Source organism: Nothobranchius furzeri, chromosome 14, assembly GCF_043380555.1.
Source record: "Nothobranchius furzeri strain GRZ-AD chromosome 14, NfurGRZ-RIMD1, whole genome shotgun sequence".
NCBI lineage: Eukaryota > Metazoa > Chordata > Actinopteri > Cyprinodontiformes > Nothobranchiidae > Nothobranchius > Nothobranchius furzeri.
This window is the reverse complement of record NC_091754.1, coordinates 42,500,664-42,520,600: the sequence shown is the minus strand read 5'-3', so window position 1 is coordinate 42,520,600 and position 19,937 is coordinate 42,500,664. Positions and strand designations below refer to the sequence as shown.

The following is a 19,937-nucleotide window of genomic DNA, read 5'->3' as shown; positions in this document are numbered from 1 at the left end:
AGTACCCAACAATAGAGTATCAACCGGCACTGAAGTGTGGCAACACCGCTCCTTATATCCTCTGGCCTGGCTGAATGATAATCAGCTGCAGCTGCGGCTCTCCAACCTGCTCACCTGCAAACACTCAGGAGCACAGCCGCAGAGAAAAAGCAGAACCATGACACAATAGAACAGTCTGTGTGTGACATCATGAAGGAGGCCTTTAATCTGTAAGATTCCATTAATGAAAGTGTTTTATTAATATTAAATTAATATTAATGCTAATATAATAACTATTAGTATTAATAATAATAACAATAATTACAATACTAATACTAATAATAATAACACTAACAAACACAATAGAAGAATCTGTGTGTGACATCATAAAGGAGGGTTTTAACTTGGTACATTCAGAGACTATAAAAGGCCCACCAGCAGCAGCAGCACCACTTCAGTCTTTTCAGAGCTACTGCTGAGGACACACCACTGTCTTTAGACACCCAAGTAAGTTTGACCAAACCCTTTTTTTCACTCAAATGATGAACAGAAGAAACGTGTCGTGGTACGACTCACATCTACACCCAGAAGAAATGGATTATGAGTCAGACATGGACTTTGTTTCTGACAGTGAGGGTGAAAACTCAGAACTACTCTCAGAAATTGAAGAGATGGAAAATGATATGTTTGATGAAAACGTGTCGTGGTACGACTCACGTCTACACCCAGAAGAAATGGATTATGAGTCAGACATGGAAAATGATATGTTTGATGAAACAGAACATAAATCCGTCTTTGATGCTGAGGTAGAGTCTCTTCAATATGAGACTAAATTACCTGCTGAAATGGAGTTCCCTGGATCTGAGACGGTCTACTCTGATTCTGAGACGATGGTCCCTAGATCTCAGATGGTTCAGCGGGAATTAGCTGGTTTTAAACGCCCAAGAAAGCCACAACAACCCCTTACTTTCGGTGAAATGACGAACAGCACAAACATGTCCTGGTACGACTTATGTGTCAACAACGTAGAAGTGGATTATGATTTAGTCATCGACTTTAGTTCTGATGGTGAGAACGAAAAGTCAGATCTACTGTCTACAACTACAGAGATGGAGTCTGAGATGCCAGAACAAACATCTGTCTTTGATGCTGAGAAAGAGTCTCTTCTTAATGAGACTCATTTATCTGCTGAACTGGAAATCTCTGGATCTGAGACGGTTGTCCCTAGACCTCAGGCGGTTCAGCAGGAATTAGTTGATTTTAAAAGCAGGCAAATTGATGACCTTTTGAAACAAGTGGATCATTTGAAAGAAAACCTGCAGAATATAAATACTTGTTTCAATCAGGAGGAGAAGAGGCTTGCTGCAAAGAACCAGTGTGTGCTTTACAAGGAGCAAACTAAAGAGATGGAGAACAGTTTGGTTCAGCAGCAACAAAAGCTGGTGGCTTTAGAAAAGCAGTTACAGGAGCAGAAAAACGTGAATGAAGATTTACAAGAAATCTGCTCAGATCTAAAAAGTGAGACAGACGAGTCCCGTTTTTCTGGAGTCTCGAGAGACGTTCTGATCGAGAACTTTAAAAAACTGGAGGAACGACATTTGGACTTAGAAGCAATGTTTAGCAGAGAAAAAGATGAGAAAATCAGCGTAGAACAGAAGTTGACTGACAAGCTGGAGAATTTAAAGGAGCAGCTTTCAGAAAAGGACATTTTCATCAAAAATCTGCAAACAGATTTAGATCAAGAACGTCGGTTCAGACTCGTTAGTGTCCAGGAGCAGAAGAACGCCCAGCATAAAGTCACCGTCAACGAGAACTATAAGAAGGAGATCAAAGATCTTAAGAAAAGAACCGGGTACCTCTCTGAGTTGCTGGACAACATTAAAACGGATATGAAGTACACAGAGAGGATACTTCTGGAAGAACGAAATGATTTTAAACATCAGCTCAAACAGAAGAATCTAATCTGTGAAAGTTTAGAGAAACGTTTGAACAAAGAAAACGAGCTCCGTCTGACCTGTGAGGAAGAACTCAAAAAAACTAAAGATCAAATGAGTTCAATGAACGGAAATCTCAAGAAGGAGATCAAAGACCTGACTCAGAGCAACTCAGAACTCAGAGTGGTTGTGGAAAACCTGACTGCTGAGAATGCTGCATCTCACCAGGAGTTGGCTGATCAGCAGGAGAGAGTCAAACATCAACTCCAGGATAAATCTGTCGTCTGTGACCTTTTGAAACAAGTGGATCATTTGAAAGAAAAACTGCAGAACAGAAATACTTGTTTCAATCAGGAGAGGGAGAAGAGGATTGCTGCAGAGAACCAGTGTGCGCTTTACAAGGAGCAAACTAAAGAGATGGAGAACGGTTTGGTTCAGCAGCAACAAAAGCTGGTGGCTTTAGAAAAGCAGTTACAGGAGCAGAAAAACGTGAATAAAGATTTACAAGAAATCTGCTCAGATCTACAAGGTGAGACAGACGAGTCTCGTTTTTCTGGAGTCTCGAGAAACGATCTGATCGAGAACTTTGAAAAACTGGAGGAACGACATTTGGACTTAGAAGCGATGTTTAGCAGAGAAAAAGATGAGAAAATCAGCGTAGAACAGAAGTTGACTGACAAGCTGGAGAATTTAAAGGAGCAGCTTTCAGAAAAGAACGTTTTCATCGAAAATCTGCAAACTGATTTAGATCAAGAACGTCGGTTCAGACTCGTTAGTGTCCAGGAGCAGAAGACCGCTCAGCATAAAGTCACCGTCAACGAGAACTATAAGAAGGAAATGAAAGATCTTAAGAAAAGGAACGGTGACCTCTCTGAGATGCTGGACAACGTTAAAACGGATATGAAGAACAGAGACAGGAAACGTCTGGAAGAGCAAAATAATTTTAAGCATCAGCTCAAACAGAAGAAGGTAATCTGTGAAAGTTTAGAGAAACGTTTGAACAAAGAAAACGAGCTCCGCCTGACCTGTGAGGAAGAACTCAAAAAAACTAAAGATCAAATGAGTTCAATGAACGGAAATCTCAAGAAGGAGATTAACGACCTGAAACAGAAGAACTTGGAGCTCAGTCAGACGCTGAGAAGTGGTCAGGCTGTAGAAACTAAATCAGAACAGATGTGTGAGGATCTGCAGAAGTTTAAACAGCTGCTCCATGAAAAAATATCCATCTGTGAAGAACTTAGCAGCAGTCTGGACATGGAGAAGCAGCTCAGAGTTAGCTACGAGGCTCAGCTGGACTCTAACAGGGCAATAGTCTGTGAGAACTCAGATCTTAAAGAGCAGATCAAAGATCTGACTCAGAGCAACTCAGAACTCAGAGTGGCCGTGGAAAACCTGACCGCTGAGAACGCTGCTTCTCACCAGGAGTTGGCTGAACAGCTGGAGAGAGTCAAACATCAACTCCAAGATAAATCTTTCGTCTGTGAAAACCTGGAAACAGGTTTCACCAACGAACAGAAGCTCAGACTCCAGCTGTACCAGCAACTCCAGGAAACATCTGGCCTGTGTGAGAGCCTGTAAAACCAGCTTAGAGACGAGCAGAAGATCAGACTTGGTTTGGAGACTGAGCTCGCCCAAAACAGAGACGTGGTCAGTGCAGGTCATGATGATCTGATGACCAAACTAGAACAGATGGAGGAAAATGAAACTAAACTTGATAGGTTTTTTCGGTATTTAATGTTCCCTTTTGAGTCCTAAAGAATGTCTGTAAAGTCATCGTTAACCTCCAGTTAGATCAGCTTAGAAGCAAAAAGCAGCACGAGCAAGAGTTGGGAATCCTGAAGGAACAAGTCTCTGAACTCGAGTCACTGACTACAACTCTGGAAAGTCAAAATCTGATCTTGAGACTAAAGACTGAGCGTTTTAACCCAGATCAGCAAACCGAAACGATCAGTGAGCAGAACGTGGACGCTGCAGAAGGAAACAAGAGTCTTCCTGCTGAAAACGACTCTTTAGCAGAAAGCCTCGAGTCCCAGAGAGACGCTCCACACTCAGACACAAAAAAACAGGAAAAAGTTTCTGTGTGGAGGCATTTCAAGAAATTTGTAACCCCGGGATGTCTCCGTCAGCACAAAAACAAACAACCTAGCAACTAACCTCCCTGCTGACAAATCAGAAAAGGCTAATTAGAAGACATCCCATCTCCTGGTGGCAGTGGGCAGCACTGTCCAGGATGAATCTGAGAAGTTAAACCAGCCACTGCCTCCCCAAAGACCCTGTTTAGATAAATAAACAAGACACCCCCCCACCCCGGATCACAGCCACATACAGTTGTTGCAACACATTCTTACTCCCAACGCGTCAAAAACAAACGCTTGGTCAGCCACCCTCCGCCTCAGACCCCTGACACCAAAAGTGCCCTTTTTCGTTACTTATGTGTGAAAAGGGGTTTTTCCCTTTTCTAACTGCAGATCCCAATGCAGCGTAAAACTGACGCGATGGGATGTCCGCAGCCAGGGCACCAAACAAGCTCATTGTGTCTCACCCTAACCTTGTCCTCTTATTTAACCTCCCCCCCACCCCATCCTAACCTTAACCCTCTTGCTAGCGAACACGTTGTTGATGTGTCGGTCGCTCCAAAAGCCGGCTCTATGAAGTGAACGGCAGGAGCCGCCTCATCATTGGTCGAGTTTGGACCGAGCCAACGTGAGGGGGAGGTTTCAACTACCAAGGTGGAGGTTAAAAGTAGAGGGTGTTTGAAACCTCCCCCTCGCCAGATGGTATGTTCTAACGTTCCCCTTGGGCGGCAAATACGAAAATTCACAGTCAGAATGCATGGGAAACAAATGCTTGACCACAGTGAGAGTAACGTTTTAGGTAGCAAGAGGGTTAAGGTTAGGATGAGGGAGAGGGGAAGGTTGTAAATAGTGAAACGTTAAGGTTTAGGTGCGGTTAAACGAGCTGGTTCGGTGCCGCATCAGCGGACATCCCATCGCGTCAGTGTAACGCTGCACTGGGATCTGCAGTTAGGAAAGGGAAAAACCCTTTTCGCACATAAGTAACGAAAAAAGGGCACTTATGGCGTCAGGGGTCTGACGTGGAGGGTAGCTGACCAAGCGTTTGTTTTTGGCGCGCTGGGAGTGAGAATGTGTTGGTTGTCGACGCATGACTGCCCGTTGGCCCCTTGTCATCTTCTTCCACATCATTGATGTGAGTGCATACAATGCATTCGTGATGTGGAGAGAGATAAAGACTGGAATGGGGAGAAACTGAGCCAAAGGAGGATTTTCCTGGAGCAGCTTGGTAATGCACTGGTTTAACCAGGGACGAAATTTTGATTTCAGAAGTGGGGGGGACACAGCAGGCTTGTGCGGATTTGGGGTGGGGGGTGTTATGTAAAGACCCCTTGACACGTCACGTGCCCATCTCAATAATTTTTCCATCCTCAATATATATATATATCAAAGTTAAAAAATGTACAACTCTATTATTATTTTTATTTATTATCATTATTGAAGTGCAGTTTTGGCTGTTGACAATGGATAGGCCATTGTATTTATTGTTTTTGGGTCTTTTTTGTTTTTGGTGCAACATTTTCTAACAGGGAGTGAGATTCCTTTTTTATTAAATTTTTGTTTGTTATTTTTATTCATTTAGAAGTTCTGGTTCTGGACATTTCAATGTTAAATGAAGGTTTATTTGTTGCATTTTAAAGGGTTTACTTGCATTATTATGATATATTAACATTATATTAGTGGTTATTTTGGTCTAGATAATGTTGACAATGATATCGTTTATCATCAACAATTTGTTGGACAAAATATCGTCCAGCAAAATTTGTTACTTTCCCAGGCCTAGTCAAAAGTATAAAAATTATTTATACATAAACGGTCCCTCCTGAGATCTGGCCGTTTGTTCATTTGCTGTGTTAGAGGACATGCTGAACTAATGTTTTACACATGATCATCACCCTAACATTTGAGTGTATAAAAACATATTAAATATGTTTTTCCCTTAAAAGTGTTTAAACAGTTGTTGCATTTAAACACACAAAAAATAAATGGAAAAAAATAAGATAAATCTAATGAAAAGTGTACATCTTTGACATTAAGCTTAAAAAAATCTGTTGACGATGATGATACTGTTCATTTTTCAGAGCTTTTTAATGTGAACATATACATTGCAATAGATAAGTTTACAATAAAGTTAAATGATAAAAGTTTTGAAGTTACACTTCTACTACTACTACTACTAGTAATAATAATTATGATGATAATAGTAATAATAATAAAACAATAATTATTATAATAATATGAATACATTGTGTCTGAGGAGTCAGTTATGTGGAGGAGATGAGTTTGTAAAAGTTAGTTTTGAATATGTTTGTGAAGGAGGAGGTGAGTCTGAGCTTAATGCAGGTCTGTCACATGTTCCAACTTACGTTTTGACTTTGAAAGAAGTCTCTTATATCCACTTTTCGTTTTCTTGACATGCTGCCTCCTGGCTGTGCCTAACTACCAAAGACTCACAAATGAACACTTATTCAAATGTTATGTAATGGAAGCTGAGCTGAGCTCTGATATTACACAGCGTCTAGTTGACGATGTGACTCAGTACCGGTGTTCCCTAGCGGCTCCAAACTAGAAAAACAACGTGAGTACGTGCTGACTGTTTACAACTTGAGTGACAGCAGCAACAGCCAATAATACGTTAGCAAGTATCAGCAGAGCCAATAGATTAGCTTTTGGGCGGGTCTAATAGGAAACCGGTTTCCGTGTCGGTCCTAGTGCTCAACCAAATCCATTTAATGGAGCGTAACATTGTTTTTGGACGGAAAAAAGTGCAGGGGACCAAAACTGCCTTTTGAAAAAGTGGGGGGGACATGTCCCACCCGTCCCCCCCCAAAATTACGTCCCAGGGTTTAACCTCAGATTGAGAGAAGACCGTGCCTTCCAAGAGCATCAACGGCTGCTGTAGCTGTTGTGAGAGACATACAGACAGAAACAAACACCCAGATTCCTCCAGTGGCACAAACAGCAGGCAAGAAGCGTGGTAGGTGCCAGGTATGCCCCACCCTCAATGACTCTAAGACTAGCATGACCTGTTTGAAATGCAAGAAATGTGTCTGCAAGGAGCATGCACACACTCTCTGCACATCCTGTCTACAGTAGTGCAAACTAAAATTTTGACTGTGGGGATAGACTGTTCCATGTTCTGCCTGATGTTCTCATTATGATTTTCTGTTTCAGAGATGGGTGAACTTTAAAACATGCAATCCCCCAACACACAGAAAACAAAAACAAAATATAAAAAGCAAATAAATAAATAAATAAATCATAAACTAAAATAAAAGCAAAAAAAAAAAACTCTCTAACTTTGCCACTGCTGGTCCCAAGCCCAGATAAAAAAGAGGAGGGGAGAGTTTGACTTTCTAACTATGTGACAAAAAACAGATGAAAATAAATAAATATGTTCACAAGAGGGAAAAGGGGGGTCACCAACATCAGGGTCACCAACATCAATCATTATGGTTCATTCTGTGAGAATCATGAATGTGCACCCTAAATTAGTAAAGATCTGGATGAAAGATTTGTAAGATACACTAACTCTAAAGTTTGACCTGACGATGGCGCTGCAGGAAAGGTCATATCATCACAAAAACCCGTTAAGGTTCATAATCTTGTGATCATTAATGTTGTTAGAAAATATGAGAAGATTTGTATCAAAACTTTTCAAGATACATTTATTTTAACTTTGGTCTGATGCTTTTTGTTTGGCCTGCTGGTGGCGCTAGAGAACAGGTCAGCTTTCACTTTCAAGGGCTTATTTATATATTTTACATAAATACATACAATGTATTCAAATTTTACATAGAAAACCGTTAAGCGTAGTTTCTGGTCAGCAGAGGGATACAGAGTGCTGTCCAATGTGAAGCTGCTAAAGATTTTGTGAAAAATCACTGAAACCAGTTTTAAAGCTATAGCTAAAAGTGTTAACTCTTTAGCATCGCTTTAATAAACCTTCATAAATTGTGCAATTTTTTTGTTGTTTTGATTTTAGAAATTATATTCCTCTTTTAAAGCTGTTACAGCAAATCTACAAACAAGCTTTGAACACAAACACGGCCATGGCACACATGGACGTTATGGTGAGTTCAATTTACCTCAGAAAATATACAAATGCACATAACATCAACTTTAGATGGACCCTTACATGTTAATCTTGTAAAATAAACACGTTTGTACTACAGTTACAATTGTTATTACAACCAACTGCTACATTGAACCTCACAGTTGGATTAAAAAACATTCTCTGACTCCAGCAGCAGAAATATCAGCCATTATTCTGCTCTGCGATATGAAGGTTGGATGAGAATGCAGGGTACCAGCTCCATGTCTCCTATTCATGTGTCGCTCATCCTGCCTTTACTTCAGCAGGTTGGAGCAAATGGATTGGTCTTGGCTGCTAAAGCATCACCTCACCTCCCTGCTCCTCCTCTAGGCTGATATCTTGGTGACAAATGAAATCTCGAAAGGAGACTGGAGTGAAGTTCCAGGAACACAAATAAACCAAAAGATTATTAAGAGTTAAAAAGGCAAAAGGGGTCGAGTTTAAAGGCAGTGGTATACATTATTCATCACAGCTATCAGGACAAATGATCATTTCTTTACTGAAACTGAGAAGGCCGAGGCTCTCTAATTAAAGCATCAAGTCTTATTTAAAGCTGAGTTGTGCAGTCAGGTGTTCTCTGTGACTCTCATTCTCACTTCTGCACCTGTTGACAGGTGTTTTGTCCCACTGCTCATCAGCAAAGTGTTCTAAATGCTTCTGAGAATGTTTTTTTTTCTGTTTATTTTTTCCAACCACAATTCAAAAGCAAACGTTTTATTTCAACACTAAAGACCAGTTCATTATTTAGTCCCCCCCGTCCAAATCTTTTCAATCCAATTTCTGTGCCTTTGGGGATCCATTTTTATTTGATTTAAAGGGATACTTAGCAACTTGTTCTTTTCTAGAGCCAGTACGTACTAAAATGACCCTTTACTGGGTTAATGAAAAGCCACCCAGACCCTATCGCTGCCTGTGTTCAGGATGTCGCATGTGCAACTTCCCAGTTGCCGGTCTGTTTGGACCAAGCCCCCATAATTCTGCAAGGAAATTGAAGCCAACAAGGAAGTGGCATAAACTGCAGTTCCACACTCATCCTCTAGGGGGTGGCAGCAGAAGTGAGCAAATCCTTATTGACTCCCATGTTAAAAATGTCCGTTTCACAGCAGAAATAAACATGTTTACAGCCTAGTTCAAAAAACATTTTTGTCATGGTCCGTGGTGAGCTGCCTGCCAGTAATCCTGTTTTCTCTGAGCCTTGTCTGCAGGTGGGCGTGTCTGAGAACTACCAGCTGCAGCTGATCCTGTCATCAAGGCCCAGGGGATTTAAGGAGCAGTGTAACACTACACCACGCCACTCTGTTTGGGTAGCTCTAGCCTCTAACCTGTCTTGATCCTGTGTTTTTGCTAGTTCCTGTGTACTTACTAGCTCCTGTGAATTTTGCTGGATAACCTGCTGCCAGAAAAGCCCTGACTACTCTTCCCCGCTCCACATTCCACCATCTCCATAACCAGATTGGACTCCTGCAACCCAGATCATGCTGTCTCCTCCCCTGGCCGCCCGCTCTCAGCCGCTCACCTGCCCTCATCTACCTCCGCTCCTACCTCATCTCTGGATAAGCAGTTTTCATCGCCTTCTGGATCTCCGCAGCTCACCCGGGCCAGACCAACCCCTCCCCATACAGTTTGTCTCTACCGGAAAACAAATCTCGCCCTGGAATCCTGCTACCACCGCAGAGCTGCTTCTGTTCCCGTTACTCCTCTTAGTTCCTCGTTTAAAAATAAAACCTTTTTACACTTACCTGTTTCAGAGAATTGATTCTGCATCTCGTGGATCAAGAAATTGCCACCCACCATGACAATTTTAGGTTTAATAGATCTAGTTTACATTCATGACAACTCTGAGGGGGTAAACATTTTTGTAACTCTTCTGCTTAAGTGTAATTTAATGCTTAAATGTCTGAATAATTAATGAGCATCAGAGCCACGTGACTTCAGCTTAGCTGGAGGAAGACCTTGGCCTCACGTTAATAGATGTGCGGCCATTTTGGCTCTCTGAACTTTAGTTTCGTCTGTGTGTTCGTGTTTGGATGTTAATGATGGAATTATTTGGACACAGAGGGAAAGCTGTGGTTATTGACCGCACTAACAGGTCATCCAAGCAGTTTCTGCTTGTTTTTATCAGTAAGTAAAATTATATTTCTGTACTTCGTTTTGCTGGTTGAATGTTTAAACATTTCATGTAATTTAACCGAAAAACTCGGGTTAGCATGTAGCTAATGTCCCGCTGATCTCCGACTGTGGAGCAAGAGCTGATGTAAAAGGCTACAGCACCCGGCTACGATTGCAGCAGTCTTAGTAACAGTTCTGGTCCATATTAGATCTCCACAGCCAACCGGCATGAATACAGTCTCGCACAGAATCAGCTATGCGGGTGGGCTACGCTGGTCCCCGGAGCCCCTTTGTAGCTTCTTGGGTTAGCTAAGAAGCCAAATTGGTTCATTTGTTACAACTATATCAGCTCCACCACTTTTCCCATTTTTAGATTTTCTGGGTGTGGCGGGACTTGTGACACGCTCAAAATGGCGGTAGAGGTAACCTCCCATTTGGAATCAGAAACGTTTAATTCAAGCCTATGGACATTAATTGTCCAACTGAGCTGACCTACCTGGCACTGCTCTCTGGCTTCAGCACGTTTCCTGCGTGTTTGAGATCATGAACACAGCCGATTTGTTTAATTTAGCTATGAATCATCCCTGTAGACACTTAGGAACGCTGGGAGAGGTTAGATTAAGGTGTTAAAAAGTCGAACGCACAGCGAGGAGATAGGTTTTGGTTTTGCTTCTACAAACGGACACTAGGGGGTGCTAAAAGCAAGCAAAACTACCTAGTATCCCTTTAAACACAACAAACATTACAGGAATAGTCATGTATTCATTCATAGAATTTTCAAAAAATGTGCTTCCTCAACCATCCGTGCTATTATGTGTGAAGAAAAGTGTGAAAAGAAAAAGATATGTATGGACATGGAAATAGGTGGGCCAACATGTTGGCACATGCACTGAGAGGTTTGACAATACACAATAAAGGGGAGCGAGCTGTTGGAACTTCTCTATCTTTTAAATTACAGACATCTCTGTTGAAACCATGTAAATTATTACATGTAGGTAGACGTTTAATACAGAAACAGAACTTTTAAATGACACTATCAGTGTAGGTGCTTTCCAGCTGAAGTGAAAATCAGACAGTTGGATTTAATGGTCTGTAACTCACCTGTGAAATCCTATAAAACTCTTCTTCTTTTCATTTTGAACCAGAAAACTTCACAGTTCCCTTCTTTTTCTCTGGTTCTTGATGACCTCAGACCTCCTGCGATCATCCTGCTCTGTGCATGCAGATACAACACGTCCCGTACATCAGGAGCTGCGTGGGAAGTCATTACTGTGAAGAATGACTTGCTGAAGGCGTTCACAGCCTTTGCCTTATTAGAGCACTGATGATGACACCTCCAGCGGCGAGGACAGAGAGAAGTGATGGAGATATTGCAGGGTGGCAGGGCGGGGGGGGGCAGAGGAAGAGCTGGATCCAATTACGAGCGGAGCTGCCTGTGCTCTGCAGGCGTGCAGCGGCCTTTTCTCCAAGCATCCAAGGTGGTGCTGGAAGCTTTTTTTCAAGGGCAGGAAGGCTCTGCTGAAGTGCCCTGAGAGTTTTTCAGGTTAGGAAGATAAAAGATAAAATCTGTATGTTCATCTCTCTTGGAGGTCAGAAGAGACACCCTCTACCGGGTACAAGTCTGTAATCTCTTCAGAAGCTCTCCAGCAGCTGTGTCCTTTGACACGGTCTGTATTTGTGAATCCACCTGCAGCTACAGCCAGGAAGTCAGGCACCATGCACTCATTCTCTGATGGATCATCTTGCATGTTCTTTAAGAACCTGTTGACTTTTGAGTCCTTCCCCTCACTGTAACCCCGAATAAGTTCACTGAACTAAAAATTTATAAGGAAACTGATTACCTAATAATTGTTAAGTTAACTTATCTAAAAACTATAAGTTAACCATGACTTACAAAATATGACCTGAATAAAATCAAAGCATTTAACTACCTGTAACTTGGTACTTAAGCAACTTACAAAGTTTAAAGGCCCCGTGTGTGAAATTCACAGAAATCATAGTAAAAAGATCCGACTCTTTAGCACCACGCAGTTTAGAGTCGGTATTGCAGCTATTGGAGCCCCCGAGGATCAAAAAGGGTTTTTGTAATCATTATTTAAAACTTTATTAACAAATATAACAAATACAATACAAAATCGTGTTGCTGTAAACGGCAGCATGTCATCATCTAATTCCAGCTTTCAAGTCAGCGAACAGGTTAGTTGTTTTCATCTAACTTATTTTATTAATTTAATCTAAATAGGTTTTGAATAAGAAAAACTTTTTAATGTCAGTTATGTTTGCTAATAGCAAACGGCAGCTAGTTAGTGATGACTTCTGACTACAAAAAATGACAATATTTTGTTCATTTTATTTGAGAAATGTTATATTTCTATTTGCCATTTTGGAAATATACAAGGTAGTGTAGTCTGTAATTGTTTTCTCTCCGTAAACAGAGTCAGATATCATCCGATGGTTCATCAGTGAAGACAGACAGAGGACGAGGGAGAGGAAGAGGGAGAGGAAGAGGGAGAGGACAGACGTGTGCCAGCGCACAGAGAGGCAGAGGTGTTAGACATGCGACAGAAGCAGGGCAAGCATCCCAAGATGAAGGAGCCGAATTTGCTCAAACCAGCCGCAACGTTCCACGCACAAGAGGAAGAGGCAGAGCTGCAATAAAGTCTAGAAGATCGGCGCTTTCAAGCGCTTTCAAACTATCCCGTTTCTCAAGTTTGCTTGTAGAATATGTGTGATCCTCCATCGCTAGAAGTACGGTGTGGCTAGTTTCTTCTTCTTCTTAGTTACTTTGTCAGACTGCATGCTTACAAGGCGCACTTCTACCCCCTGCTGTTTCTTTGAGGTTACATCATTTAAAAACGCAAACATCAAATGCGAAGCTTAATATGTTGTATGTCCCTAAAAGGTCACTGTATTTTAAGATGGCGCATGCCATATGGAGCACCGGTCTGCTTCTTTTGTCTAAAATATTAAAATATAAAGCTAATAATAATGCTTAGAATAAATGCTTGTTTGAATTATCATAAAAAAAAACAAATTTGAGAATGTGATACAAGAAATTTGATAACTTATAAGATGAAATATCACACATTGGGCCTTTAACCCCAAGAGACCCACGGTTGTAATATTACAACATCAGATTTAAGTCTACAAAAATAAACCTTCCCCATTTTTTTTTCTTTTTAAAACCACATTTACATTGCTAATAGGTCCTATTGTTCAGTTCTGCAACACTATTGGCTGTTAAAATGTGTTAATAGGCCCGTTTATCTGGCCTCCTAGAACAACATGTGAAAGGTTAAAAAAAGATTTTGCAGTTGTTTTCTAAATTTGGGTTTCTGGGGGTTAATTTCACTAAACTTGCATATTTTATTTTATTTGAACTTTATTACATGTTTTTAATAACTTAAATATTATAACTTATATGAACTCTAAATGGACCTAATAAACCCTAACCCAAATACGTTGAATTTACTTAGAAATGACAATGTGGCAGGCTGGTGAAGGCAGTAACTAACACCAGATCATGACTCACTCACCCATAAATGCTAACAGCCCAAATGAAAGTGGAACACTCAAAGTCAAGAGCATCTGGTGTGAACAACCACTGTATTATTAACAATGGGACAGCACAGCCGTACAGCATTACTTTGACCAACCTCCTCAATTATGGTGCCAACATGATACAAAAAGTAACACCACATCTGCAACACTGAATGAAATAATAACTGAGAACAACAATCCTCCACAATGAACATGCATAAACACCCCAAAATAGAGCAAAAATAACTGAAAACATGACTACCCACAATGCACCTCCCCCACCAGTTGTTTATTGTTCCTGAAATCCAACAACATTGCTAGTTTGTGGTTGTTTTTCTTGTAAATCCACAAATATTTAAAATAATATACAAGTCAATTTATCAGACACACTTTAGGGTTGACATAAAGATGAATGGAATAATGTAGAAACATAAAATAATAAATCAGTCATTTTTTGGTTAATATTACTCATTAAAGTTAAGTTGTCCTTTATTGATTAATTTAAGTTATGGTTACTTAAAAAAGAAATAGTTCAGTTTAATTAAAACATTTAAAACAAGGAAAAGGTTGAACAAGCTCAACACATTTGAGTTCTAAAAACTTTTTTTTTAAATTATGAGTTTAATCTACTCAATATATTTGATTATTTTGAACTTTTGGGTTTACAGTGATGTTGTTTTATGTGTTCCTAAAGCCAAAACTTCTTCTGACTAGATGGTTTTATTTGAGTTTTTTCCACCCCTGGTGATTTTGTGATTAGGAGACAATATATCCTAAAGTGGAAGAGAATGATCTCTGATCCAGTAAACCATGGTGTGGACGGTGTTTTCAGAGGAGAGTGCAATGTTGTGATGACTGCAGCAGTCTTGAAGGAACTGGAGCTGAATGGGACAGCTCCTCACCAGGAACAGACTTTTGATAGAAATGTCATTCAGGTGTAAACCTGAGTCCTGACACCCAGGTCTCCCTTCAGCTGTCACTCACACAGGCAGGGATATTAATGTTCTTCCGTCAGTAACGCCAGCTTGTTCCAATGATAGAGAAACTCGGGGGAAATTGTAGCCGGGGAGAAATGAAAGTGTTGATATCTGAGACAAATCACTGCCTGCTGTCCATCTGCTGTCAGATGCTTTGACTGCAAGATTGGACCTGAAGCTGTAAAAACATGAAGTTCTCCACCTAGATCGCATGACTAAAAACACAGCTAAAACGGATAAAGAACACTTATGAATCCAAGCTTAACATCAAGTTAGAAAAACGTACGTTGATCTGGTCAGAGAGGTAATCAATGAGATAATTAAGTTAATAGCAAGCGCACTAAAAGCGCAAAAATGGGTCGACCCCAAAAAAATGAATGGTTTTTCCAGCTGAAGGCCACAGATCATTTTTCCCTCTTTGTGTTTTTTTCTCACTGTTTTCAGAAGTCGAGCATGTGTTGGTGTCACTGCTGGTAGCACGAGGAGAAGGCCTACAGAGGTTGCACAGGCAGGCCTGCTCCACCAGGATGGCCCACAGACAGAAGGTTTGCTGTGTCTCACAACACGGTCCCAAGAAAATGAAAGAAGTTCCAGAAGATAGGCAGCCCCTCTAGGAGAGCAGACAGATGTTCTTCTACCAGGTTCATCAGGCAAGCAAGAACAGAGTGAGTCATGCCAGAGCCTTACAAAGTGACCTCCAGTGGGCCACTAGTGTGAATACCTATGGTCTGTTCTACAGTCCTAGACCACCCAAGGCGCTTTACAACACAACCAGCCTTTCACCCATGAGACTTCACATGTGGCGATGTAAAATCACGGGCATACCAGTTTTGGTCCTACAGTGTGTGGTCTGCAGCAATACTTCCACACTTGCTTTCTCATACACACAACATTCAACAGGCAGCACACAGACCAAGACAATCCAACGTGAAAGATCTTATTTATGATACGAGCACACTTAACACACCACACACAAGAGGAAATATCTGATAAGATTTCAGGGGAAACACTATAATTTCATTATTGTGCAACAGTTTATTTCAATAAAAAGGGACTTAAGCCAAGTACTACATGCATGATTATGCTTTTTCAGATATCCGACATTTCTCTACCTTAAATCTTTCTTGTATTGATCTCATGTAACATTGTAATATTGGGTCTTCATCAGCTGTAAGCCACAATCATCAAAATTATAACAGATAAAGGCTGAAATATCTAATGTTGCATGGCATGAGTCTAGCTCATATGTTAACTTTACCTTTTAAGTTGATTTACTGACATAAATGTCACCATCTTTGGAGCCACCATGGAAATCTGGTGTGTCTGATTCATATACTAAATAATTAATGTTCACATTAGAACTCCCAAAGCAGTAATAGTGACTGGTGTCATATTTTGAAATGCAAACACTTTTTCTATTCATGCGTGTCCTTCATTTCCATGTAATTCATCCATTATCTATACCTGCTTATCCATCAACCCAACAGTTTATGAGCAAACAGGAAGGATATACCCTTGTAGCGTACCAAATGGCCAAGTGTTTCACCAAAATAACCAGAAGTTGACATTTAACGTACAGGCCAAACTTCTTCATACAGGTCAATCTGACACAGTGGTGCCAATATGACGTGTAGGCTGACGCCAGTGTGACACCAGTGTGTAAGTCTACGATACCCTTGTATCCCGGCAGCTCTTGAGCGGTACGGAGAAGAGGCAGCCAGATTGGTGATGATGATGAAGTGGCTCCTCGAATCTCAACAAGTCGCAGCTCCCTTTGAATTCAGATATCACCGGCCATCAGATGCCACCACTGTTTCACGTCGGAGGTGTTGTAGTGTCCAAAGGCGTCAGTTTGTTTTCAGAATTGCTGGGGACAATAACCATACACTTGAGTGGGGTTTAAAAATTGCTGGGGACAATAGCAGTATCTGCCCTGGATCCTCGTCTCAGTTCACGCCTGCCTGAAGTGTGTCTGCCTCAACGATGCTCACCTCCCCTGGCCACCCGCTCTCCATTGTCCACCTGCCCTGGTTCCTCCTCTGCTACCAACCACCCGCCTCTGCCTGACCCATCCAAATGTGACAGTATGAGCGTCCTGTCACAGTGTCCGGATTGATCATGCGCCCTGGCTACTTGGCCAAGGGGATGTCACCTTGCCACATTGTGGCAAGGTGGAGAAACGAGGGCATGGGTGGGATTCGATCCCCAGACTCCCGGGTGAGAGTCATGCGCGCTAACCAGTCAGCCAAAGGGACATCTCCTTGGCAAAGTAGCCAGGGGCATGATCAATCGGGACACTGTGACTGGACGCTCACACTGCTACATCTTCCCCCCTCTTTCCACAAGCATATCCTCGTGCTCCCGCGCATGGTGCCACAAACTTCACATCCATGGACCTACTTGACAGTACTACATGGATCCTGCCGACAACGCCAAATGTGGCAAGGTGGAGAAACGAGAGTCCGGGTGGGATTCGATCCCCAGACTCCCGGGTGAGAGTCATGCGTGCTAGCCAGTCAGCCAAAGGGACATCCCCTTGGCCAAGTAGCCAGGGCGCATGATCAATTGGGACACTGCTATAGATGGAACAGAAATGAGAGGAGCACTCACCCCAGCACATGACACCTCCAGTCTGAAGACTACTGGAGACAAACACAAGCTCACGACCGTACTGATGAGTGAACAGTTGACAAGAGGTGTGAGTGAGATGAGGTCACTATCAGACCAAAAATGGGCAAAGCAACAAGGTGATCAGGGAGTGGATTCTCCAGGGCAGAGTTCACACAGAAAGTGGGCCTCTCGGCAGACTCCCCCCAACACGGGGCAAAAAAAAAGGTAAACCCATCTCTGTCCGTGTACCAGAGGTCACTCAAGGAAATAATCAGATTTCACTCGTAACTTATTAAGGATGTGAGAAAACACATCGGCAGAGGGTTATTGTTCTTTTCTTCCTTTGTTTAATTACAGTGTGGAATAAAACCTAAATCTTCATATGATTTATTCTGTTTATCACAAGTCTGGCTTTCACATTCATTTACTGAGTTTTGTTTTATACTGGGCCTTGTTTGTCTTTTAAAAATTCTTTTTTTAAGGTCACTTCCAAAACTTGCTGCCATCATCATCATTAACAAACTGCTTTGTCTAGAAATAAAAAAACAGGGAAGAAACCGCCACGTCTGCTAAAAAAGCCACCGCGTTAAATGGCTGAACCCTTTACACACCAACTTGTGCAGTTACACACCTCTTTACTGTGGCTGTTAGCAGTTAATAAATAAAAAGTATGGGCGTGATGAGCCCATTAATATCAGTGAAGGTGAGAGGGGACAGCTGCTTTTTCTACAGGAACCATAGAGAAAAGATCTCTGCTAATGCTAATGCTAACACACACACGCACGTAATACTTTTAATTTATTAAGCCTATAATTTATTTTTACTCAGTAACGGATATGATTTAAAATGTAGCGAATTACAATTCTTTTTTAAAAACGTACTCAAGTAAAAGTACACATTTTAAAAACGACTTAAAAAGTATAAATATACATAAAAGCTACTCAATTACAGTAACGTGAGTAAATGTAATTCGTTATTTTCCACCTCTGGCAGCCATCATGATGTCCCTGGAAACTTTAAGCAAAGCTGTTTCTGTTGAATGCTTTTGACCAAAACCAGACTGGAATTTATCAAAGCCATTGTGTAGTTCCAGAAAAGTAATCAGCTGATCTGCCACAACCTTTTCCAATATTTTAGAGATAAAGGGTCATTTAAAAAAGGGTCTGTAATTTTTAGGCTGAGATTAGTCCAGACATGTTTTTTTAAGGATGGGTTCAACAACTGGATGTTTGAAAACAGATGGAACAGAGCCAGATTTTACTGATAAATTATCTTAACCCTCTGGAGGCAGGCGTTGCAGATTAGCAACGTTAAAGCCTACCTACCTGGTTACTCCACACACGTATTTCATGAGCATGTTTTAACTCAGAAGTACCCCTGAAGGACTTAGTTGTTCGTCCTTTTATCAAAACTTATTTTGAGCCTGAGAGGGTTAACATATTTGTGTTATCCATCTTTAAATGTTATTAAAGCTGTACTCATTTACACTAAAGAAAACCTTTTTCCCGCTTTGTTCCTTCAGTATATTGAAAATGATGGAAAGTCTGAAATTAAAAGGCACCTATCTAAGATATGTACCGAATCGGGATTATAGGCACATGTTACCTCCCACTTCCTATGATACTTAACTAGATTCTTGAATCCAGCTCCAGTGCTGAAGCACACACACACACACACACACACACACACACACACACACACACACACACACACACACACACACACACACACACACACACACACACACACACACACACACACACACAAACACAGACAGTGGAGGGAGTGAAACATGCACACACCCTCCTGTCGCTCCTACTCATGGAAAACAACAACAGCCTTTACCATCACGAGTCAAGATGGGTGAGTCCATGAATTCGACGTGACGTAGGACTGACTGAACTTTCTAACCCAGGCATTTCTTTCAGAGGCTACTGCAGGAAATATTAACAGAACACTATTTTCACGTTTAGCCTGCATGTGAATCTCAGAGTGACCGGTCATATTTAAAGACGAACAAGTAAAAACGGTTTCTCTGTGAACTTGATCTTTAAGGTATCCAGCATTTTCCATTTAAAAAAAAGATAAATAATTGCCACTTCTAAAGTGTTATAATAAATTTGTGGTGAGCACGACTCTTTTTATACTCAGCTGTAGACATGTGATCTAGAATGTGAGCTGTGGTGTCAGCAGAAAAACATTACAGTTTTACTCACGGAGTATATTTCATTTGACATGATGAATTATCTTGAGTAGATGCAGATTTAACTTGTGCTCTACATCAGTATGAAGAACGAGGAGAACAACACGCTAAAACCCGCAGCCTTGAAAGTTTGTAGTCCAGCTTTAGTATGTGGTTAGTCCATGCAGCGAGCTGCAACGCTTCTGTTCCAGATTCCTCCTCTCTCTGCTCTTCCTTATTTGGGAACAACATGTAAACGGGAACAAGGCCTCTCTGACTTTCTTGCTGTTTATTTTATGGAAATTAAAACTCCTCCAGACTATGTTAGAGTGATTTCCTGCTGAAAAAATAGGACCCCCCCCCCCCCCACCACCACCACACACACACACACACACACACACACTTACAATAAAAGAAACACATAGATAGGAAATTCAA

At 41.3% G+C, this 19,937-nt stretch overlaps 2 protein-coding genes across 2 annotated transcripts in view; one reads left to right on the top strand and one right to left on the bottom strand.

The window, feature by feature from the left end:
* Positions 1 to 19,644, bottom strand: part of LOC107396079 (zona pellucida sperm-binding protein 3) — a 36,160-nt gene extending 16,516 nt beyond the window's left edge. The window contains exon 1 of the mRNA XM_070544130.1: positions 19,534 to 19,644. The gene's annotated coding sequence lies outside the window, so the exon portion shown is untranslated. The remainder of the gene's footprint in view (positions 1 to 19,533) is intronic.
* On the top strand, positions 522 to 4,066 carry LOC129154332 (putative leucine-rich repeat-containing protein DDB_G0290503). Its single transcript, XM_070544393.1, has 2 exons — positions 522 to 3,477; positions 3,663 to 4,066. Exons 1-2 carry the CDS (start codon positions 522 to 524, stop codon positions 4,064 to 4,066), a joined length of 3,360 nt encoding a protein of 1,119 aa, XP_070400494.1.
* Positions 19,645 to 19,937: the final 293 nt, after the last annotated feature.

Coding starts and splice junctions, on each gene's coding strand:
- LOC129154332 (XM_070544393.1), top strand. CDS start 522: ATGAACAGAAGAAACGTGTCGTGGTACGACTCACATCTACACCCAGAA. Junction 3,478..3,662: donor CCAGGAAACATCTGGCCTGT/GTGAGAGCCTGT, acceptor TTCCCTTTTGAG/TCCTAAAGAATGTCTGTAAA.